Below are 24,887 nucleotides of genomic sequence, written 5' to 3' on the forward strand. Positions count from 1 at the left end.
GGGAAAACTTGCAAAATCAGCAGTGTATCAAATACTTATTTTCCCTACTGTATATTGAGGTTGGTTGATACAACGTGGGGTTTTAATACTAGAGATAGGACCATCCTGATTGGGGTACAGCTTGTCACAGTGGGATGGCTTTTTCAATAATTTTGATCAAAAAAGTGTTAATTAAATACCTTCTGTTATTTTCATGTACTGTTACTATTTGTTTATTTACTTACTACAGAGTATATGCTGATTTTGTTTTTATCTTAGGTTTTGTACACTGTATTAATAGCACAGCTCAGCATAATAATCTAGAATATGGGCATAGCATGGCTTTGCTCGCTGACTTTGAATTAGCAGCACGCTACTTAAAGCACCACTCCAGCGGGTTTTTTTTTCAGCGCTGAAGTGGCACTTTAAATGTAAGCCCCCTGCCCCTGATTATATTCTCGACTTCTGGTGTCATTACCGTTTTTTTGGCACCGCTCCGGTCCCGCTGCACCATCTTGTGAGTGCAGCTTCTGACTGTCCGGAAGTCATAAGCTCCGCTCACAAGCTTACAATGCAAGTCTATGAAAGCCAGAAAGAGGCCAGAACGAGGCTCTCATAGACTTGTATTGAAAAGTGACCTCCGGCTCGCTCCTTGAAACACTGGAGCTGCTGGCAGGTCACTTTTCGCCAGAGACCTACGGGAAAATGAATAAGGCGGCAGCAGGTGGGTATCAGACAGGGGGCAGGGGAATTACATTTAAAGCATCACTCCAGCTGTGCAATAAAAAAAACAAAGGAGTGGTGCTTTAAATAGAGTAGGGATGTTACACTTCCTCCATAGTGTGTACAGCCATCATGTTGCAGCATCTACATCTGTCTGCAGCACTCAGAGTGCATATGTGTGTGCAGGTGAAGATCTTGTTCCTACGTGTATGTATGTGCTTAATCCTGGGAACTAGTCTGATTGCCGTATGTGGAGTTAGGAAGGAATTTGTCCCTTAATATGGGGTAAATAAAATCAGTCTCATGGGATTCTTCCCTTCCTCTGGATCAACATGTTAGTATTAAGGTTGAAAGGAAACACATGTCGATTGAATTCAACCTATAACCTATGTGTTGTATCCAGACTATGCATTATATAATATGGTACTACTATATGAGCCTTGGATGTCAGTATATTTGTATTTAAGATCATAAAATGGTACATTGAATTAAAATGTACTTCCTCTGAAGTTTATAGCAGGAGTTACAGTCTGAAGAAGGCAAGACTAGGACCCATTTATTATTCTTTATAGCCCCGCTATTTTTTATGTAGCTAGAGATTTTGTCCCTTTACTCATTCCCCTGGAACATGGTCTCAGGATGCAAAATAAATATAATTGACTAAGGATGCAGAGAATGTATATATTTCATACTATAATCCTAATCACATAATATTTACCTCCGGCAGCTCTTCAATGAAGGAGTGGATATTGGCAGCTTTCGCAGCTTGTTCTATCTCCTCCATAGGAACTTCTCGAGAGTTGTCCCCATAGGCGATATTTTCAGCAATACTCCGGTCAAACAGCACTGGTTCCTGGGATACGATTCCAATCTGATTTCTTAGCCATTGTAGATTCAAGCCCTTTGCTGCATTTTTGTCAAACAACTGAAAAAAGAAAGTACATAAGAAAGTCAGTATTGTAAAATGTAACAGACTTAATAAACGTAATGCTAATACATGCAGGCCATCTTTTTTATTAAAGTTTAAATGGGTTTTCCAAGCTCGAGGTCAATTTTTGCAGCCAATGAAGATTGGTAAATCCTGACAATGTTCACTGTGCACACTGTCAAGATTCTCCTAATTTGTCAGATTGAGCAGGCTGTATCCACCAGTATGTCATGTGTCCACCACTATGCGATCAGTATACTGGCGGTCTCATGTTGACTTCACTCTCATTCACTTCTCTCGATAGCGCATTGAGCCATTAACAGCTAATTCCTGATGGTGCCATGTTTTGAATTCTAATGATAGACCGTCAATCTAATTAGCCTGGACAATTCCTTTAATCTATTTGCAATTCTACTGTATTTATTTTACAGAGTATCGCCTAATCTGGATACAATTGAAGTAAATTGAACATTTGGCTTCAGGTATGGCTTACAGCCATTGGATGCAAACGAGAGTATTGACAGCTTGTAAGAAGAACACAGTGCAAACGCCATTTATTTGCAGCCTATGAATGGCCCATGTACCCATTATTGTTGCATGTTCCATGCAGGACTACAAGTTTACGTAAGGACTCCTCAGATTTTATTATAGATGCCACATACATATGTTTTGTTGCACTGTATAAATGTTTTATTTTTGCAGGTCAGCTGGAATATGGGCCATGGTGTCCTATGGTGCCATTTATGTGTGATGCTGTCACTGAGCTTAGGAATGAGAGTCTTCTGGTGACAGTTCCAAAAAAAGGGCCAAGGAATGGACATACTGAGTAAGACCCTGGTGGTATCTGAGGGACACATTGCATAGTGACACTGATATGCTTCATTAGTAGGTGATGGCAGAGAGAGTCCACATAATCAATAGGTCTGGGATAGACTGGACTATGTGGGGTAGACTTTGGGGAGGGAATATATGTAACCTGTTGAGATTCAGGGCCAGAGTAGAGTTGCTGCCCTACTGTCAGTGTCAGTGAATGTGGAGTGCGCCTGATTGTGGGTTGATTGTCTCCAAGTATGACTGCTAAAGGACAGATCCAAAGAGAAAAAATGTGTGTGGACATTGAAAAAAAAACATGGCCCATAAAGTAGGGTTTGTAATAAAGAGGCAAATCCGTAAAGAGAAAGGTCTACATAAGGTCTCATTCAGACGTCTGTGTCGCACATTTTAATCTATGAGAACACATACCCATTATAATCTATGAGAACACATACCCATTATAATCTATGAGAACACATACCCATTATAATCTATGGGAACACATACCCATTATAATCTATGGTGCTATTCGCATGACCGTGTTTTTTCTCAGATCATCTCTCCGTTCAAAAGTCATGGAGGCATGTGTGTTATCTCAGATTAAAAGTGCCAATACTAGTCTATGGGTCCATGAATTCTGCCATAAAAGACTGTTTTCACTCCACTTTTGGTCAGCTCTACCAGAGGGGGCAGAGCAGTGGGGAAAAGTGGGACAGGACGCAGCATGATAACGCCTGGCTGTCAAAGTTATCAAAAGTGGCGGCGTTTCTTACACCAGAAATGTGACTCCAGTCCCTGATTGGAATGGCATTTCCAGCAATGCGCATGCCACTTATAAGATGCATCTAATTCATTGAATGACGGGCGCCTTTTAATGAATTTAGCGCATGATATTCATGTACGTCCCTTGAATTGAACAAATTATATTAGAAAGTTGCAGTGCATTTGATTACAACGATAAAGCTGTGCAAGAACAGAAAAGCCTAAATGCGCATTCATTTAATTTAAATAACATTTGCTGAAAATATTGCTTCAGAGAGGAACAGCAACTGCAATCCCAAGGCAGGGCATAGGGGATTGGATAGGCATCAGAGAACACACATTTGTCTTATTCTTCTACTCTACATTTATGATGAAACTTTTGATTTTTGACTCAATTTCCCTATATGTATTCACAAGGGCTGTTTAACAATTTTAATGAACGTGTAAGATCTTACCACCGCTCCTTGGGATGGATCATAGAACCTCTGGAGAAGCTGAATGGACGTGCTTTTTCCACATCCACTGCTGCCTACAAGTGCCACTGTTTGTCCACTGGATATTGCCACAGAGAGCGTTTTCAGCACAGGCACATCCGGACGAGATGGATAGTTGAAGGAAACTTTTGATATTTCCAAATTGCCATCATATTTTTCCTATTTGCACAGAAAATGAATACAAATTAAATAAAAAAAACATATTATAAGGTTTAATAAAACAGGAAAATCCTTTTAAACATAATGGTTGTGCTGCGATCTGTGTCATTCACTTACTGGTTTCTCTCCTTCCATGCTGTAGCTGTCAATGGATGGCTCAGTGTCGAATAGATGAAACAAATGGGAAGCGGCAGATTTGGCTTTTGCATAATCAGGAGCGAAGGATAATGTTTGTCCTACAGTAATAGCTCCGTACGCCAGGCAGGAAAACACACTGTAAAATACATCCATTATTTTCATCAGGAAACGTTTTATTTAGTTTCTAACTTGCAAAAATCAGTGTATCCACACAGTCCAAAAGAATCAAACATAATGTTTCATATTTTTTTACTTGTATAATAAATTTTGGTTTATGCTATTTTACAATAATAAGGCCTTGTTCACACTGTATTTTCTGCAGTGAGTTTGGGGGTTCATAAAATCCATTTGTACTTTTTTTTTCCCCGAAATTGTCCTGTCCAAACGGGTACAGAAAAGTTGTCTGCTACCTTTTGTGCCAGTCTGAACATATGAGCAAATAGACATTTTTTGAAAAAAAAAAATTAAAAAAATTAATTTGAACTCTGTATCGTATTGTAGTCTGCTGACCTATCGAGGGTTCGCAAGCATCTGATTTTTAGGCCACATTCACACATTCAGTATTTGGTCAGTATTTTACATCAGTATTTGTAAGCCAAAATCAGGGATGGGTGCAAAATGCAGAAGTGGTGACTCGCTTCTATTATACTTTTCCTGATGATGATGTCTGTAAAGTGCTGCGGAATATGATGGCTATATAAGCAAAGCATAATAAATAAACCTGCAGAAGACCATCCGGAGTAGTGCCGATAACAGATGAAGATGAAATTAAATTCTCTATCTTCTCCTTACCTGTACTGTGATTCTCGCATGTGATCACACTAAGATGACATTAGCATAATTGGCTGGATTCTCTCACATGAGGGAACATACCCCAGTGTGACCCGGCCTAATGCTTTCTACAACCCCTGGCAAAAATGATGGAATCACCGGGCACGGAGGATGTTCATTCAGTTGTTTAATGTTGTTGAAAAAAAGCAGATCACACACATGGCACAAAACTAAAGTCATTTCAAATGGCAACTTTATGGCTTTAAGAAATACTAACAGAAATCAAGAAAAGAAATGTGGTACTCAGTAAGGGTAAGTTTTTCAGACCAAGCAGAGGGAAAAAATTACGGAATCACTCAATTCTGAGGAAAAAATTATGGAATCATGAAAAACAAACACACAAAGAACACTCCAATACATCACTAGTATTTTGTTGCACCACCTCTGGCTTTAATAACAGCTTGCAGTCTCTGAGGCATGGATTTAATGAGTGACAAACAGTACTCTTCATCAATCTGGCTCCAACTTTCTCTGATTGCTGTTGCCAGATCAGCTTTGCAGGTTGGAGCCTTGTCATGGACCATTTTATTCAACTTCCACCAAAGATTTTCAATTGGATTGAGATCCGGACTATTTGCAGGCCATGACATTGACCTTATGTGTTTTCTTTCAAGGAATGTTTTCACAGTTTTTGCTCTATGGCAGGATGCATTATCATCTTGAAAAATTATGTCATCATCCCCAAACATCCTTTCAATTGATGGGATAAGGAAACTGTCCAAAATATCAATGTAAACTTTGATATTGAAGATGTAATGACAGCCATCTCCCCAGTGCCTTTACCTGCCATGCATCCCCATATCGTCAATGACTGTGGAAATTTGCATGTTCTCTTCATGCAGTCATCTTTATAAATCTCATTGTAACGACACCAAACAAAAGTTCCAACATCATCACCTTGCCCAATACAGATTCGCGATTCATCACTGAATATGACTTTCATCCAGTCATCCACAGTCCACGATTGCTTTTCCTTAGCCCATTGTAACCTTGTTTTTTCTGTTTAGGTGTTAATGATGGCTTTTGTTTAGCTTTTCTGTATGTAAATCCCATTTCCTTTAGGCAGTTTCTTACAGTTCAGTCACAGATATTGACTCCAGTTTCCCCCCATTCGTTCCTCATTTGTTTTGTTGTGTATTTCCTGTTTTGGAGACATATTGCTTTGAGTTTCCGGTCTTGACGCTTTGATGTCTTCCTTGGTCTACCAGTATGTTTGCCTTTAACAACCTTCCCATGTTGTTTGCATTTGGTCCAGATTTTAGACACAGCTGACTGTGAACAACCATCATCTTTTGCAACATTGCGTGATGATTTACCTTCTTTTAAGAGTTTGATATTCCTCTCCTTTGTTTCAATTGACATCTCTCGTGTTGAAGCCATGATTCATGTCAGTCCACTTGGTGCAACAGCTCTTCAAGATGTGATCACTCTTTTTTAGATGCAGACTAACAAGCAGATCTAGTTTGATGCAGGTGTTAGTTTTGGAAATGAAAATTTGCAGGGTGATTCCATATTTTTTTCCTCAGAATTGAGTGATTCCATAATTTTTTCCCTCTGCTTGGTCTGAAAAAAATTACCCTTACTGAGTACCACATTTTTTTTCTTGATTTCTTTTAGTGTTTCTTAAAGCCATAAAGTTGCCATTTGAAATGACTTTAGTTTTGTGCCATGTCTGTGATCTGCTTTTTTTCAACAACATTAAACAACTGAATGAACATCCTCCGAGCCCGGTGATTCCATAATTTTTGGCAGGAGTTGTAGTTGCACTTAACTGCTACAGCTCTTCCTAAAAAGTCTATGTCCAAAATGGTCGGTGATAATATAATAGAAAAAGATACAGGAATTTGAGCGACCTGTCAACTATAGGTGTTCATTATAGAAAACTAACGGCACTAATCACATCTGTTCCACATGACAAAAGCTTGGGCACCTTTTTGTGTAGTGAACAGTACACCTGTTAAAATTGTCTGCAATAAAAAGAAGTCTTGGAGTGTGTACCACGATCTGCCAAATTTCTTTCATTCTTTAGTTAACAGTATGCTCTTATCCTTGTATCCTTCTCCATTTTTATTTTATTACTATTATTCCTTATAATACACATTTTTGAAAAAGTGCCGCACTAACAGATTGTGCATCAATGCAATGCCAGCCACAATGTGCCCAATGCCGTGTCTGTCACAATTATGACCTAGGCTGTGTGAACTGCTTTCTTCTTCCAGACATAGTTTTCCTCTCTTAAAGGGAATCTGTCACCAGGTTTTTGCTACCTCATCTGACAGCAGCATAATGTAGGGAAGGAGACCCTGATTCCAGCAATGTATCACTTTCTTCACTGGGTGCAGCAGTTGTGATACAATCAGTTTCCTCTGCTGTAGATGTAGCACTGTTCAGAAAGCTGACACCACTGACTGGCAGCTTTCTATGTACATCGTATATTGAATAGTAAGCTGCGAATCAGTGGTGGGGGAGAGGTTGACCAGGAGGCATACTGGCAAGTAGTCCTCCAGTGATAATCTGCTGATAAAGAACTGATAGAATTGAAACAATATCATACAGCCTTGTAAATGACACATAGCTGAAATCACTATCTCAGCCCCTACATGCTGCCCTGAGATTACATAGCAAAAACCTGCCAACAGATTCCCTGGCAGCTAGAGATCCTCTCCATACAGTGGCAGACACAGTGTGATCCTTCACAAAGTGCCAGCTGGTAGCTATAGAGAAAAGTCACTTAGAATGTATGGACATTGTGAAGAATATTGAAGCTATAATCCCATGTCAACCATTGTGCCCTGTTTGGTGGGGGATTATACAGATCTACAGTGTACAGCTGTAACCGGACACTTTTGCAGCAAGCAGAAGGGGGGATACTGAGTGACGAATACCTCACATCAGCTGTGAGCTGCTAAAGGAAGACCTCCTGTGGATCCAAAGCCATGCGGCACATCCTTTGTGTCAGACAAGCATAATTCAATAGCGAGTTATGGGAATACGATGCATCCCAGTGATACACCAAATAGATTTTTGGAACCACCCGAACATGAAGAATGTCGCCCTAGCTTTCAGCACAGTCTAGTACACAGGGATGGAGAGATACATGGCACAGCCTTTCGGAAACCTCTAGGGCCACTGTGTTTGGTCTCCACGCATAGCAGGGGCCTGGCTGGATCCGATGACACCAGAACCAGATCCCTAGGACCGTCCATTAAGGAAGTATAGCCCATTTTAGTTTTTGGAGATTTTAACTGAGAGAGGACAGGCGTGGAGATTTAGGTCCAGTCAGGGGGCCAGAGGGGGAGTGACCAAGAGGGGTTAAGAGCTCCAGCAGCCAAAGTTCATTGACATTTGTCATGACGACACGTCGTGTGGGAGAAGTCCTGCACCAAAGGGGACCACAAGCCTCCCATGTGGCAGCCCCTCCCCTGCAAGCCAGGCCTTCCATCTGACTGATAACTGACTCTTAATAACTGCTTATATCTTTTGTACCACTACTATTGTGTTTGCATCTCTGACCATTGTGTATGTATAACCCTTATGTATATAGTGTAATGTCTAGTGTGCCCTTAAGGCTATTAAATATATCATTTAATCTTAGGCTGCTCTTTTATCTCGATATACGAACCCACATGTCTGTTGTTCGGCTTAATCCCCATGCTACCGGGGTGGGTTTCTGGCCCAATATAATTCCCGTTAACGAACCGGGGACTTATATCTAATAGAAACTGGTGGCAGTTCTACCAGGCCGACAAGGTTCTTCTTCATTGGAGCTAGTGGAAGGGCCTCTCAGATTGTCAGGGGTGTGAGCGAGTGTGGTGCCAGGTCAGTGACTGAGTGGGTCACCTCTTCTCACTTTCAGTGCCTTCCTGTACCCATGTGGACAGGGGGTGTCTGTGGAGAACTGTACCAATCTGACATTATGCTTCCCCGAGGGGGTACGGAATGTCACCTTAGTGCAAAGGGCAGATCCGTATCATGTGTTCCGTCTGACGTAATTGTGAAGTCAGGCGGGTGGCGAGGTGTGGATCTGTCACAAGTGGCGGCAGCGGTGGGATTCTATGGGATCTCTCTACTGCCATTCTTCACAAGTGGTGGCAGTGGTGGGATTCTGCGGGGTCTCTCTGCTGCCATTATTCACAGACATCTTGTATATTCTGTAGCATATAGCAGTGCAAGACAGGACATAGAATCAGGTGGTCATTTGTCCTAATTATCATTCAATATAATCCTGATAAAAATAAATAATACTTACAGAAATACTTCCTCTGAGTTCATCCTTCCAATTTCAATCAAATAAGCTCCAAAACGGTAGCTTGCTGCATAGGTGAAATGAATGAACGACTGGCTAAAGGCAAAACAGATGCCATATATCTGGGCCTTCCGCTGAGAGTTCCTATGATAAATCAGTTTATAGGTAAGGCAATATTGAAATCCAATAGGCAGAATCGCAGATCACAATATTAAAAACAAATGGATATAATTTGTGTGTAGCTTGGTAAGTGTGAAAAGCTGGTCATGTTCATCATATTCTATAGTTGAATGTCACATTGGTTGCCTGTTTTTCTAGTCATCTCAAGATTATCGCTTTTTCCATTAATACAGTTTCCGCTATCAGGAGAAAAGGTGTTATTTATATGGGCAGACTTTTATCTATAACAAGCATAGATCGATTGTACTGTATATATGCTGGTTATTGCTGGTCTAAGGACTCTTTATCACAGATTGATGCAAACTGTGTGAAAATAGACGAACATTAAAGGGGTATTCCCATCTCTAAGATCCTATCCCAATATGTAGTAGGTGTAATAATAATATTAGCAAATACCCCCAATTAGAAATATAGTATAGTTTTTCTGATTAGCTGTGTCTCTTTCCTTATGTGCAGGCATTGCAGGATCTTAGGTATCCATGGTTACAACCACTAGCAACTAGCTAACTGTCACTATATCGTTATTCGTAACTATTGATACCTAAGGTCCTGCAATGCCAGCACATGAGGAAAGAGACATAGTGAATCAGAAAAAGTATACTACATTTCTAATTGTAGGTATTTGCTAATATTATTATTATTATACCTACTACATATTGGGATAGCATGTTGGAGATGGTATCCCTTGTAATACAATTATTGTCCCCGCATGATTTGCATATTGTTGTAAGCAAATTCACTGCTTACACTGGGAGAAACGCTGCCAGCAATGATTATGTCATCAGCCAAACTAAACAGCTAAACTGTGAGAAGTTAAAGGCCCCGTCACACTTAGTGATGCTACAGCGATCCCGACAACGATACGACCTGTCAGGGATCGTTGCTGCGTCGCTATGTGATCGCTGGTGAGCTGTCAAACAGGCGGGCTCACCAGCGATCAGGGGAGCAGCGATATCGTGGAAAGAATCTTTCCATGATGTCCTGCTCCTGGTTACTAGCCTGCTGAAGCAGGAACAGGCTGGTAACCATGATAAACAGCGGGTTACTAGGGGCACACGCGCACCTAGTAACCCGTTGTTTATCATGGTTACCACTCTGCTACGGTGAGCGGGAGGTTACTGCTCACCGTAGCAGAGTGGTAACCATGATAAACAGCGGGTTACTAAGTGCGCGTGTGCCCCTAGTAACCCACTGTTTATCATGGTTACCAGCCTGATCGCTGGTCCCGCTGGTCACACAAAGCGATGTGTGCTGACCAGCGGGAGGGCAAAGACCAAAAAATGGTCCAGGACATTCTGCAGCGATCAGCGACCTCACAGCAGGGGCCTGATTGCTGCAAAGTGTCACACATAGCGACATCGCTGGTGAGGTCGCTGTTGCGTCACCAAAACCGTGACTCAGCAGCGATCTCGCTAGCGATCTCGCTATGTGAGACGGGGGCTTAACACACAGCAGTGATTGGGAATGAAAGTTCTTACAAACATTTGGCTGATTGTTATCTCGCCACCTTAAGTTAGGATGCCCCATACACAAAAGATTGTCAGCCAATCCCACTATAAGGCCTTTTGCACATATAACCAACTCAAGTCCTGAAATACCTAAAAGACATTTAAGGTAAATGGCTTTCTACACTTTTTGAAAATTGGGCAGAAGGAAACAATAATAATAATAAAAGAAAGAAATAAGTGTTCCTTACCCATCCCAACTCCCACCACTTCAATGCTGTCATTCTGTTGGTCTTTGCCAGTCTCAGAAGTGATGATGTCCCATCACCTTAGTCATCTGACTGAAGCCAGGGTCAGGAGTCTGAATACATGGGTTCTGGTGGAGACCCCCGGAACGGAAGGCTATTGGATATTATATCACATGGAAACTTTGCTACTGAGAGTTTTCTGGACAGTTTTCAAAAATGGGGTGTAAAACTCCATTTTAAAGTTGGTGTCAAGTCAGTGCTCTAAAAGTCTCTCCTGGTACCAGAGATCAACTATATACGAGTCATCTCTCACAATGGAAGACCTGCACTATGCATCACAGTAACAAGCCAAAATTTCAATGGCCGTTGTGTCATTTTTTATTTCCAGCAGCAATGTTGATTACAGGACCACATTGTGATATGCCTATTATTAGGGCACCTCACTAATAAAAAGAGGGAGTATAAAAAAGACATCCCTTTAAGGACGCTTTCAATTTTTAAGTTCAGGACCAGACAACTGTAAATATAAAGGCAGATAAATGTGAATGACTTCTGACCTGTAAGGCTTCTGTAAGCTTTCGCTATACATTTCTTCAAATGTTGTCTCTCTGGTCAGTGACACCACTGTTCGGATATTATCCACTGCTTCAGTTGCAATCTATTAATTTTAATAAGAACAGAAGAATATTTATATATTTCAATATACTCACATTTGTGAAATAAGAACCTGCCTTAATTTTACCAAATTGATAAGTATGCTATATAAAATGTTCTTCCATGATTTAGTATTTTGAGCTATTAATTATTACTGGAATATTCTGCCACTTTCTAATGGATGGTGGTCTGAACTGCTGAAACACCCAAGATTCAAGAATATAGGGATAGCAATACTGAATTAGCTCTGCAACCCCTTCAAACTGCTCCTCTAGCATCTGACTGCACAAGGAGCTGCAGTATAACCCATTAATTCATTACTTGTGCACAGAGGGTGCCTTGGGAGCATCATTGTGCAGGAGAAATATATGAAGGATCTGCAACACAAAACCACCATTTCCAAGTGGTGCTAAACAAAAGCCATACATAATTTTTAGACGTGAGATTTTTGTATACAGTGGTGGCCAAAAGTATTGGCACCCCTGCAATTCTGTCAGATAATACTCAGTTTCTTCCTGAAAATGATTGCAATCACAAATTCTTTGGTATTATTATCTTCATTTAATTTGTCTTCAATGAAAAAACACAAAAAGAATTGTCCTAAAGCCAAATTGGATACAATTCCACACCAAACCTAAAAAAAGGGGTGGACAAAAGTATTGGCACTGTTTGAAAAATCATGTGATGCTTCTCTAATTCGTGTAATTAACAGCACCTGTAACTTACCTGTGGCACCTAACAGGTGTTGGCAATAACTAAATCACACTTGCAGCCAGTTAACATGGATTAAAGTTGACTCAACCTCTGTCCTGTGTCCTTGTGTGTACCACATTGAGCAAGGAGAAAAGAAAGAAGACCAAAGAACTGTCTGAGGACTTGAGAAACCAAATTGTGAGGAAGCATGAGCAATCTCAAGGCTACAAGTCCATCTCCAAAGACCTGAATGTTCCTGTGTCTTCCGTGCGCAGTGTCATCAAGAAGTTTAAAGCCCATGGCACTGTGGCTAACCTCCCTAGATGTGGATGGAAAAGAAAAATTGACGAGAGATTTCAACGCAAGATTGTGCGGATGGTGGATAAAGTACCTCGACTAACATCCAAACAAGTTTAAGCTGCCCTGCAGTCCGAGAGTACAACAGTGTCAACCCGTACTATCCGTCGGCGTCTGAATGAAAAGGGACTGTATGGTAGGATACCCAGGAAGACCCCACTTCTTACCCCGAGACATAAAAAATCCAGGCTGGAGTTTGCCAAAACTTACCTGAGAAAGCCTAAAACGTTTTGGAAGAATGTTCTCTGGTCAGATGAGACAAAAGTAGAGCTTTTTGGGAAAAAGCATCAACATAGAGTGTACAGGAAAAAAAAAGAGGCATTCAAAGAAAAGAACACGGTCCCTACAGTCAAACATGGCGGAGGTTCCCTGATGTTTTGGGGTTGCTTTGCTGCCTCTGGCACTGGACTGCTTGACCGTGTGCATGGCATTATGAAGTCTGAAGACTACCAACAAATTTTGCAGCATAATATAGGGCCCAGTGTGAGAAAGCTGGGTCTCCCTCAGAGGTCATGGGTCTTCCAGCAGGACAATGAACCAAAAAACACTTCCAAAAGCACTATAAAATGGTTTGAGAGACAGCACTGGAGACTTCTAAGGTGGCCAGCAATGAGTCCAGACCTGAATCCCATAGAACACCTGTGGAGAGATCTCAAAATGGCAGTTTGGAGAAGGCACCCTTCAAATATCAGGGACCTGGAGCAGTTTGCCAAAGAAGAATGGTCTACAATTCCAGCAGAGCATTGTAAGAAACTCATTGATGGTTACCGGAAGCGGTTGTTCGCAGTTATTTTGGCTAAAGGTTGTGCAACCAAGTATTAGGCTGAGGGTGCCAATACTTTTGTCTGGCCCATTTTTGGAGTTTTGTGTGAAATGATCAATGATTTGATTTTTGCTTCATTCTCTTTTGTGTTTTTTCCTTGCAAGCAAATTAAATGAAGATAATAATACCAAAGAATTTGTGATTGCAATCATTTCCAGGAAGAAACTGAGTATTATCTGACAGAATTGCAGGGGTGCCAATTCTTTTGGCCACCACTGTATATACATGAGTATTTCTATTTTGTACATTTAGCATTTAATAAATCCATGAACACTTACCTTGCCAGCGTATTGAAGCTGTTTTTTATCTCGATTTGCGAAGCCAACAAGTGCTCTGGTCTCAAGAAAGCCAGTGGTCACGAGAATTGGAGTCAGGAGTATGATAAGCAATGTCATTTCCCATCCATAAACAAAAGAAACTATGATGCCCACTCCCATTGTGGCAAAGTTTTCAGCGATCAGCCCAAGTCTGGAGCCAGTTGCCTGATTGAATTGGCAAATAAAAATGCTACATTAAATTGTATTCCTATGTAAGCTCTATATAGGCCTCAGTAGGGTGTCCAAAAATAAGTCTATTCTTCATGTGATAGCTGAGTCTGGAAACACTATTCAAAGTGTTTCATCCCATGAAGATCAAATACTGAATTGTTTTGACTCTGAAAGAAATTTACTATGATAAAATGTCCTCAATACATAACATAATGTGGTATGTCATGATCTATACCACTGAGCTCAGTGATTGGCTGTAACGGTGTATAGCCATCATGGCATCACTGTTGGAGCCAAAACATAAGGAATGGAGAATGGCAGACAGCCAGCGCTGGACCCAAGAAGGGTGAGTACTATTTGGATTTGTTATTTTACAGGACTGCAATCATTTGGGATTTACTTTGCTGAAAGTAGAAAACCTATTTAATGGATTTGTCTAGCCACTGATTAAAAGAAAAAAAGTTTAAAAATGCAATAAAATAATGAAATGAAAAATACTCACCTTATCACGCTATCCCATCCAGTTGATAAACCACCCATCTCTTTTCTTCCTATTCTGTCCACATGCAGATTTAATGACTGCAGCCAATCATCGGTTATAGTGGTGACATATTGGTACAGTGATTGGCTGCAATGGTCACATATCCATTTGTTAAGAGCAGGAGGTACAGACCATATGTAACTAGGCAGCATTGGTAATGTATTACTCATTTTTATTATTTTAGCACGTTTTGAAAGTTCTTTTTAAACATTTTTCAGTGACTGGACAACCCCATTATGTAGGTAGCAGTTGCATTCAGGTCCAAGTGCCTGAGAGGACCGAAAACAAGCACCCTATATGTTTAGCAGTTGTAACACTTGATGTCTTATTTAAGTGTGATCGTTGGGTTGTGTGGTCATTTCATGCCAATTCCACAACCCAATGACAACATTTTAGAAAAGTCAATGTTCTGTATCAAACCTTATCAAATTGATTAAATAGTATGTGTACTTACAGCCTGTATCTGAGAAGCATCTGTGGCAAGTCGAGTTGTTAAAGCTCCAGTACTGTTTTTCTTGTCATCAAACCATGACATTTCCTTAAGACAAAAAAATATCCAGTATAACCACAGATCAATATATTATATTCATCTCACTGTGTAATATTCAATGCCAAACTAACCTGGCGCAGCATAGATTTAAATGCCATTTGTCTCAGCCGCATGGTGAGGACCTCCCCTGATCTTCCAAACATGAAGCCCTGACCAAAAACACAGAACACGATCTGTAAAATATACTATACACAGGAAAAAAACTGAATAAAATGTCTTCAAATAGGAAACATTACATGGCCAAATTTTGTCCTATCCTAAAGTCAGAAAATTCTGTATATTTTTGCAACAAGAAGACACAGATTTGTGACATTTCTTAATCTGTCTAAAAGTTGTAAACCACACAAACTTCTAGTTAAACTTTACTTGTTAACCACTTTTCGAAATCAGACAATTGCAGATTAAAAAGTATCAAAATTGTGCAATTTGTGAATATTTAGCCTCAGTTTAATCCAAAAACTGTCAATTATCGATTTGATACTAAGGTGCATTTATTAATTCTGATGTTGTCGCTAATTTTCTTAGGTTTAATCAAGACATTACAAGGGTGATCTACTACTATGATATTGATGAACTATCCTTATATTAATCCATATCAGAAATGTGAAATTGAAACCCAGCAACCCCAAGGGTGAGCTCCTACCAACTTTGCGAAAGTTGAATGGAAACAATTGGGAAGCTAAACAATTCAGCTACATTAGCTATTTAGTGGCCGCTGCTGGGTACTGGAGATCAGCATCCCCTTCTGAATAGGACCTGCAGGACCCAGCAATGGCCACTATATAGCTGATGGAGCTGTGCTGTTCAACTCCACAACTGTTTAGAGCTGAGAACAGCTGATCTGTGGAGGTGCTAGACCATCAATATCATAGTAATCATGAGGCAAGATGAGCATTTTGCCTCTTGCAGTGGTTTGAGCTGTCTCTTAGCAGGGAAGATGACAGATCCCCTTCAAAAAAACTCAGCCTCGGTCAAGATAAATTCATCATGACCTGGGTCGGGGTGTGTGGAGAGGGCTCAGGAGCTGAGATGCTACCTAGGTTACAAAGTCAACCTTTTTCCCGTGAATTGAGAATTTTGAAAATGAAAGTCCCGACAGAGAAAGAAGCAGATTTCTCTGAAATATATCACAACGTTTCTTAATTTCATGTGTACTATTAATTTATGAAATGCAAATTTAAAAAAATGTTATTCGTTAACAATTTGGATGCCATTGTCAATCTATGACATCTAGTGTTGAGCGATACCTTCCGATATCAGGAAATATCGTATCGGATTGGATCGGACCGATACTCAAAAAGTATCGGATATCGCCGATTCCGATACCGGAAACCAATGCAAGTCAATGGGACACTAATATCGGAATGAAAATAAACCCTTTCTTTCCTTGTAGGTTAATTCTACATGAAGGAAAACAACTAACAATAATGTAGAATGTATTACATGAAAAGCCGGCAATTCATCAGCGGCATACACCGGTACCCGACAATTTACAACAGAAAGAATAGAGCTTCACACATAGATTAGATAGATAGAAACATGTCAGTCACATATATATGAAGTACAGGGACAGTATTGCTTACTGTACTTGTCATTTAGTGTAAAGGATTTATTTAAAAAAATAATAGTGTTTTCATGCACCGTCTCTTTAAAAAAGCCGGCCGGCAATTCAGCAGCGGTACCCGACAATTTATAACAGACAGAATAGAGCTTCACACATAGATTAGATAGATAGAAACATGTCAGTCACATATATATGAAGTACTGTGACAGTGTTGGTTACTGTATTTGTCATTTAGTGTAAAGGATTTATTTAAAAAAATAATAGTGTTTTCATGCACCGTCTCTTTAAAAAAGCCGGCCGCCAATTCAGCATCGGTACCCAACAATTTAGAATAGAAGGAATAGAGAATCATACATAGATTAGATAGATAGAAACATGTCAGTCACATATATATGAAGTACAGTGATAGTGTTGATTACTGTACTTGTCATTTAGTGTTAAAATAAAGGATTTATTTAAAAAAAAATTGGCGTGGGGTTCCCCTTAATTTTAGTCTCTAGCGGAGGTTAAGCAGACAGCTGGGGCAGATGTTTGAAGCCTGGGAAGGGGGTAATACCCACGGAGCTTCCCAGGCTACTAATATCAGCCCCCAGCTGAATACCTAGCCCTTGCTAGCTATTAAAATGGGGGACCCCCCAAAAAAAATGACGTGGGGTCCCCCCTATTTTAATAGCTAGCAAAGGCTAGGCAGACAGCTGGGGGCTGATATTAATAGCCCAGGAAGGGTGCCATGAATATTGGCCCCCTCCCAGGCTAGAAACACCAGCCGTCAGCCGCCCCAGAAATGGCGCATCCATAGGATGCGCCAATTCTGGCACTTAGCCTCGCTCTTCCCACTGCCCTGTAGCGGTGGCAGTGGGGTAATAGGGCTGGGGTTGATGTCAGCTTATAATGCCAGCTGACATCAAGCCCAGGTTAGTAATGGAGAGGCGTCTATAAGACACCCCCATTACTAACCCCATAGTGAAAGTTAAAAAAAACCCACAAACACCCAGAATAAAGTCCTTTAATTGAAATAAACACACAATTCTTTATTGTTCTAAATTAAACTATACTTACCGTCACGCCCATTCCAGCTGAAGCCAACGATCTCCTGCAATAAAAGAAAAATAATAAACCAACATCATCCTTACCTTTCCATGGTTCCCACGACGGCTCCAGCTCTGCTACATTGAGATGACAGGCTGTACCGCAGCAGAACGCTGCCATCCAGCCTGTCATCCCGCAGACACTGAGAAGCGCAGGCATGCTTGCGCTCCTCAGTGTCTCTCTGTGACGGCATAAAGATGAGCCGACAATGAACTCGGCTCACCTCATGCACGTCACTGACAGCGTGGGAGAATTCTCCTGCACTCAGCGCTTCAGCGTGAGAATTTCCCCACGCTGTCAGTGACGTGCATGAGGTGAGCTCATGTCCAATGAACTCAGCTCACTTCATGTATGTCACTGACAGCGTGGGAGAATTCTCACGCTGAAGCGCTGAGTGCAGGAGAATTTTCCCACGCTGTCAGTGACGTGCATGAGGTGAGCTGAGTTCATTGGACATGAACTCAGCTCATCTTTATGCCGTCACAGAGAGACACTAAGGAGCGCAAGCATGCCTGCGCTTCTCAGTGTCTGCGGGATGACAGGCTGGATGGCAGCGTTCTGCTGCGGTCCAGCCTGTCATCTCGATGTAGCAGAGCTGAAGCTGTCGTGGGATCCATGGGAAGGTAAGGATGAGGTTGGTTTATTATTTTTCTTTTATTGCAGGAGATCGTTGGCTTCAGCTGGAATGGGCGTGATGGTAAGTATAGTTTAATTTAGAACAATAAAGAATTGTGTCTTTATTTCAATTAAAGGACTTTATTCTGGGTGTTGTGTTTTTTTTAAATACTTTACTAGAAATTCATGGCGGTCATGTCTAATATTGGCGTGACCCCATGAATTTCGGGCTTAGGGCCAGCTGATAATGCCAAGCTGGCCTTAACCCCTTTATTACCCAGTGAGCCACCGCACCAGGGCCCTGGATGAGTTGGGTACAGCGCCAGAAGATGGCGCTTCTATGAACGCGCCATTTTCCGGGGCGGCTGCGGACTGCAATTTGCAGCGGGTGGGGCCCAGAAAGCTTGGGCCTCCCTGCGCTGCAGATTCCAGCCCCCAGCTGCCTAGTTGTACCTGGCTGGACACAAAAATAGGGCGAAGCCCCACGTATTTTTTTTTTTAATTATTTCATGAAATTCATGAAATAATTAAGAAAAAAAGGGCTTCCTTATATTGTTGTGTCCGGCCAGGTACAAATAGGCAGCTGATGGTTGGGGGCAGCCCGTTCCTGCCTGCTGTACCTGGCTGGACACAAATATAGGACGAAGCCCCACATCAATTTTTTTTAAATTATTTCATGAATTTTCTGAAATAATTAAAAAAAAATTGACGTGGGGCTTTCATGGCGCGTTCATAGAAGCTGGATGCTGTACCTGGCTGGCATACAAAAATATGGCAAAGCCCATGTCAAAATTTTTGGGAAAAATTAATTAAAAAATAAATAATAATTTAGGGACTGCATCTTTATTAACTCATCAAATGTCATTTAGTGTTAAAATAAAGGATTTATTTAAAAAAAAATTGGCGTGGGGTTCCCCTTAATTTAATCTCTAGCGGAGGTTAAGCAGACAGCTGGGGCAGATGTTTGAAGCCTGGGAAGGGGGTAATACCCACGGAGCTTCCCAGGCTACTAATATTAGCCCCCAGCTGAATACCTAGCCCTTGCTAGCTATTAAAATGGGGGACCCCCCCAAAAAAATGACGTGGGGTCCCCCCTATTTTAATAGCTAGCAAAGGCTAGGCAGACAGCTGGGGGCTGATATTAATAGCCCAGGAAGGGTGCCATGAATATTGGCCCCCTCCCAGGCTAGAAACACCAGCCGTCCATAGGATGCGCCAATTCTGGCGCTTAGCCTCGCTCTTCCACGCTGCCCTGGTGCGGTGGCAGGGGGTAATAGGGCTGGGGTTCATGTCAGCGCCAGCTGCCATGAAGCCCAGGTTAGTAATGATGGGCGTCTATAAGACACCCCCATTACTAACCTACAAAGTGTTAAAAAGAAAAAACACACACTACACCCAGAAAAAAATAATTTATTTGAAATAAAACACACCATTTTATTTAATTCTTAGTTTACTAAAAAAAAATAGTTACCTGTCCACGTTCCTGCGCTGATCTCCCATGCAAAGCTGTCACATCTGGAGATGGTGACAGCTGTGCATGGCTGCTGTAAGCTCACGCTGCCGGGAACACGTCCGCTCCCGGCAGCAGGAGCCACTGACTGAGGTCACCGGAGTGCATTCAGTCAGCGCTGCTCCGGAGACCTCCTTTACGGCACTGCTGTACCGTGGGAATTTCTCACGATACAGCAGGGCCGTAAAGCAGCTAACCGGAGCAGCGCTGCCTGAACTCCGGCGAACCCGCTTATGCAATGACGGGGCTGCTTTACGGCCCCATCATTCTAGCGGCGGCAGCGGTTCAGAGCGGTCACATTCTATGTGGCTGCTCTAAACTGGAGATCATCATGGGACACTCGTGGACTACTACGGAGGGGTAAGGATAAGGTTGTGGTTTATTATTTTACATTTTATTACAGGAGATCGATGGCTTCGGGGAATTAGGTGTCTAGGTGAGTATAGGTGTAGTTTTTTATTTTTTACTTTATTTTAGGTGGCGATCGGCGGGGACAGGTAATGTATGAACTAATTTCTTTTAGGTAACCACTGGCCACCAATGACATGTATTTAACATTTATTGGGGACACAGTAGGGCAATTTATATAGCAGGATCAGGCTGATGGGAACTACTGCTCCCATCGAGCTGATCCTGCTGGCACGAGTGGACGGGGGACAGACATAGGCCGATGGGAGTAGTAGTGTCACATCGGCCTATGTCTGCCTGCACGCACACACCCGCAGACATCGCACAGACACCGCACACATCGCACAGACACCGCACACACCCCCAGACATCGCACAGAAACCGCGCACACCCGCACACATCGCACAGACACCGCGCACACCCGCAGACATAGCACAGACACCCCACACACATCAATCATGACGGGTCTGGGAGGTGAGGCTGACCTGTGCGACCGTGGGAAAGTTCATGTGAGTTCATGCAGTCAAGTATGAACTCACATGAACCCTCTGAGGGCACAGCGGCTACTTCAAATGAACAGCTGATCGGCATCAGCTGATACCTCAGCTGTTCATTTGAAATATCCGGCGGGAAAGCGCAGCACAGAACGGGAAAGCCGGCGGTGAAGTCTTTTCACTGCCGGCTTCCCCGCCCGGATCCTTCGCTCCCTGCTCCTTGGTGCTGCGCTCCCCGCCCGGTCCTAACTTACGATCGGGATGGGAGGTGGCGAGGGGAGCGGAGGATCGGGGTGGGAGGCTGCGGGGAAGCAGTATGGGGCTGTGCGATTGTTTAAAAGCCGGCGGCTTTTTACCGCCCGCCGGCTTTTAAACAATCAGGAGAATTCTCTCACGCTGGGATGGCGTTCTGATGACAGGCTGGATCTCAGCTGAGCGCTGCCATCCAGCTTGTCATCCTTCAGAGACACTGCAGAGTGCAGGCATTATGGGAACTTCCGATTCCGGTATTCGATATTGTAAAAGTATCGGAATTAAGTATTGGAATTCCGATACCGCGAATATCGGCCGATACCCGATATTTCAGTATCGGAATGCTCAACACTAATGACATCAAAATTAAATGAAGCAGTCGACGATACACAAGCACACCGGCTCCTGTCGGCCCCATGTGACACAATCAGTTGCCATGGTAGCTGGGGACTGCTGAAGTCCCAGCCACTGTCATTTTGTCTCTCCTGTGAAGCTCAGCCAAGACCTGAGCTTCATAGGAGACCATAATTTGTTATATATATTTCCATACTGTGGTATTGCAATATATAGTAAAAGCAATCAGACAATTTCAAGCTCCCTGAAATTAAAAAATTAATGAAGTAACGAAAAAGTAAAAAAAAAATTGTTGAAAATATAAAAAGTTGAATCACTCCCCTTTTTCTTTTGTAAAAAATAAAGAAATATATATTTATTTGGTATCACCACATCCATGAAAGTAAGGTCTGTTAAAATATAAAATTAATTAACCCATAAAGTAAATGCTGTAAAAAGTAAAAAATTGAGCAGCCATATTTTTTTTGTTCACCTTATCTCCCTATAAAACACATTAAGAAGTGATCGAATCTTTGCACGTGCCACAAATGAGTATCACTAGAGCCATCAGCTCGCCAAAAAACATGGGGAATCATGTTTCCAGATCATTTTTACAATACAAAGAGTGCCATAAAAAATAACCCCTCTCGCTGGTCTTTGTGAGCAGGCATGGTGGAGTCGGACGCTCCCGATTCATGAAGAGGGCGCAACTGACTAGTGGCGTACACCTCTATGCGCCACACCAGATATCTTACTTAAGGGACTGGAGTGAGATTTCTTGTGTAGTGAACAATACAGCTCGTCATAAGTACAGCTCGTCACGTCTCAGCCGTGCACCCGTCCCGCGCAAGCTCAGCACATTTTGGTAGAGCTGAAAGAAACTGGCGTGTTGCACCAAAATTTTGCAATTTTTCAAATCAATTTATGCCAGAATTCTGGCACAATTGCTTTGATGAAATGGGAGATATGTGTCTACAGCAAAATACTACAGCAGAATACAATCGTTAGTAAATATGAAGCTTTAACTAACCTGCAGAAAATATGTGAAGAAGGAAACCACACCAATAATAGCAACAATTATAGAATAAAGATTTATTTCGGATTGTATTTTCTCTGCATCATTAGTTTCAAATATCTGTAATAAAAAAAGATTAAAGATATATGATGATTCTGAATGTATATTAACTATTACTACTCTACTAGCTTTATTAATTGTGGATTTTTTTCATATTTTTAACCCTGCTTTCATAGCTTGGCTATGCAATTAAGTAAAGTTAGCATACATGCCATTCTATTTACTTATTATTATTTATCCTACATATTTAGAAATAATAATTCAGCATGTATTTCAAGACTGTGTTGAGACATTGAGGGAATTTTGTGCTTTTTCTTGCAGTGATTTATCAAAATTTTAAAAAAAAAGCCAAATATGAACTGAGTATTTACATTCTTAACAGAAATATAGAAGATGCATGCCTATAATATACTTACGGCTATAACTTTAGCGAATAGTATACTGAAAGCTGGGTGACCGACTCCATTGATCGCTGCAGCAAGTGTTCCAAGCATAATATAAGGCCACTCTGATGTATTCAGTTTTAATATCCGGAAAAATGAAATGTTTGGAAGTTTTTTCTGTGAAAATGGAGTAAATAAGAATTTGTGTTAATGTTTATAGCCATCTCTGGCCAGGCCTGCCACTTGATCACAGGTGTTGCTAAAATGTCAACCCTTATATTACTATCTCAGAGATATAGGATATTTATATCAACATGTATATATATATATATATATATATATATATATATATATATATATATATATATATAAAATATATTCTCTTCTGTATTGAAATTGCAACACCAAAAAGGAAAAGTCAAGAGATTATGGCAATCATAGTATAGATGGACATGTTAATGATATGCAAAGGATGAAAGAATGTAAACAATATTTTCAGGATATATTAAATATTATTTGGTATCTACAGTTCCTTTGAAGACCTTTGTATCTGTACGGTTACAAACTGAAAACAAACCCTTTTCAGTCCAATCCTACAGTAACTTTTAACTCCCTTCTCTCTGCCCCCTACTTGTACTGTCTATAGCGCTCTTTTTGCTTGTCAAAAACAAAGAATGGATGACAATTTGGTGTACATGCCTTTTACCACAATTAGGTGTTTTGGACACTATTATCTACTTACCAAAGGGGAGTGGCTCAGTAGAAATGGGATATGGCCTGATATGTGACATCATGCACCAGAATTGTGCCAATTACTTACTGCATATGAAGCCGACAATTAGGTGGAGTAATCTTAGACAAAATTGTATAGAAATGCATCCAATTTATCATCTAGCATGAACCACTTTAATAAATCCACCTTGGGCATTTATACAGTGGCTTGCGAAAGTATTCACCCCCTTGGCTTTTTACCCATTATGTTACAACCAAACCTGAGTTTAAATATTTTTGTAATCTGATTTGTGTGTGATGCATCAGCACTAGATATTCTAAGTTGGTGAAGTGAGAAAAATATAGGAAACAATTAAATTTATGGGATCAAATAACTAAAAATTGTCATGTGCATATCTCTTCACCCCCTTTGCCATGAAGCCCCTAAAAATTTCTGGTACAAGCAATTACTTTCATAAATTACATGCTTAGTGAAAGGAAGTCCACCAGTGTGCAATCTCAGTGTCACATGGTCTGTCAGTATATACACACCTTTTCTGAAAGGCTACAGAGGCTGCAACACCATTAAAGGGGTTGTCCCGTCAAAAGTGGCAGGTTTGTTGTGTTACCATATTCTTTCCATTTGATGTTAATGGATTTAATGGTGCTCCAGGGGATCATCAGAGATTGGGATATTTTTTATAACCTAACCCTGATTTGTACTTCTCAACAACTTTGTCCCTGACTTGTTTGGAGATTTCCTTGGTCTTCATGGTGTTGTTTGGTTAGTGGTGCCTCTTGCTCAAAGGAGTTGTCCGTGTGACTGTGTTACTGCAGACTTATGAATCCCCCCAGCGCAGGCACTGTGCCCTGCGGGATTCGTCGGTATGAGACAAGGGACTGGAGGCTATGTATACGTTATACATAACCCCGGCCATTCAGCGCCGCCTCTCTCCATTCACTTGTATGGAGCGAGGCCACGCGCCTTCCAGTCGGATGCTCCCACTGGCAGTCCACATCGCTAGTACCATCCACATCTATACAAGTGTATGGAGAGCGAGGCCATGCTCACTGGCCGAGGGTATGTATAACGCATACATACCCTCCGGTACTGGGTCTCATACTGGTGAATCCCTGCATCGCACAATGCCTGCGCTGGTGGCATTCATAAGTATGCAGTCACACAGAGTGACTGCAGACTTATCACTTCTGACCGGACAACCCCTTTAAGCAAGAGGCACCACTAACCAAACAACACCATGAAGACCAAGGAAATCTCCAAACAAGTTAGGGACAAAGTTGTTGAGAAGTACAAGCCAAGGTTGGTTTATAAAAAATTTCCGAATATCTGATGATCCCCTGGAGCATCATCAAATCTATTAACATAAAATGGAAAGAATA

The 24,887-nt window shown here is 41.4% G+C and overlaps 1 protein-coding gene across 2 annotated transcripts in view; it reads right to left on the bottom strand.

The window, feature by feature from the left end:
* LOC141265119 (ATP-binding cassette sub-family B member 5-like) overlaps nt 1–24,887 on the bottom strand; it is a 173,075-nt gene that overhangs the window by 8,190 nt on the left and 139,998 nt on the right. For both annotated transcript variants that reach the window (XM_073677788.1, XM_073677787.1), the window contains 10 exons: nt 22,809–22,952; nt 22,348–22,452; nt 15,124–15,201; nt 14,957–15,040; nt 13,752–13,955; nt 11,504–11,604; nt 9,077–9,217; nt 3,976–4,132; nt 3,661–3,858; nt 1,421–1,627 (listed from right to left, as the gene is read on the bottom strand). In XM_073677788.1, coding sequence (XP_073533889.1) covers nt 1,421–1,627; nt 3,661–3,858; nt 3,976–4,132; nt 9,077–9,217; nt 11,504–11,604; nt 13,752–13,955; nt 14,957–15,040; nt 15,124–15,201; nt 22,348–22,452; nt 22,809–22,952 — 1,419 coding nt within the window. The remainder of the gene's footprint in view (nt 1–1,420; nt 1,628–3,660; nt 3,859–3,975; nt 4,133–9,076; nt 9,218–11,503; nt 11,605–13,751; nt 13,956–14,956; nt 15,041–15,123; nt 15,202–22,347; nt 22,453–22,808; nt 22,953–24,887) is intronic.

This window comes from Phyllobates terribilis, unplaced genomic scaffold, assembly GCF_046119375.1.
Source record: "Phyllobates terribilis strain yellow unplaced genomic scaffold, ASM4611937v1 Scaffold_4__5_contigs__length_816908805, whole genome shotgun sequence".
Taxonomy (NCBI): domain Eukaryota; kingdom Metazoa; phylum Chordata; class Amphibia; order Anura; family Dendrobatidae; genus Phyllobates; species Phyllobates terribilis.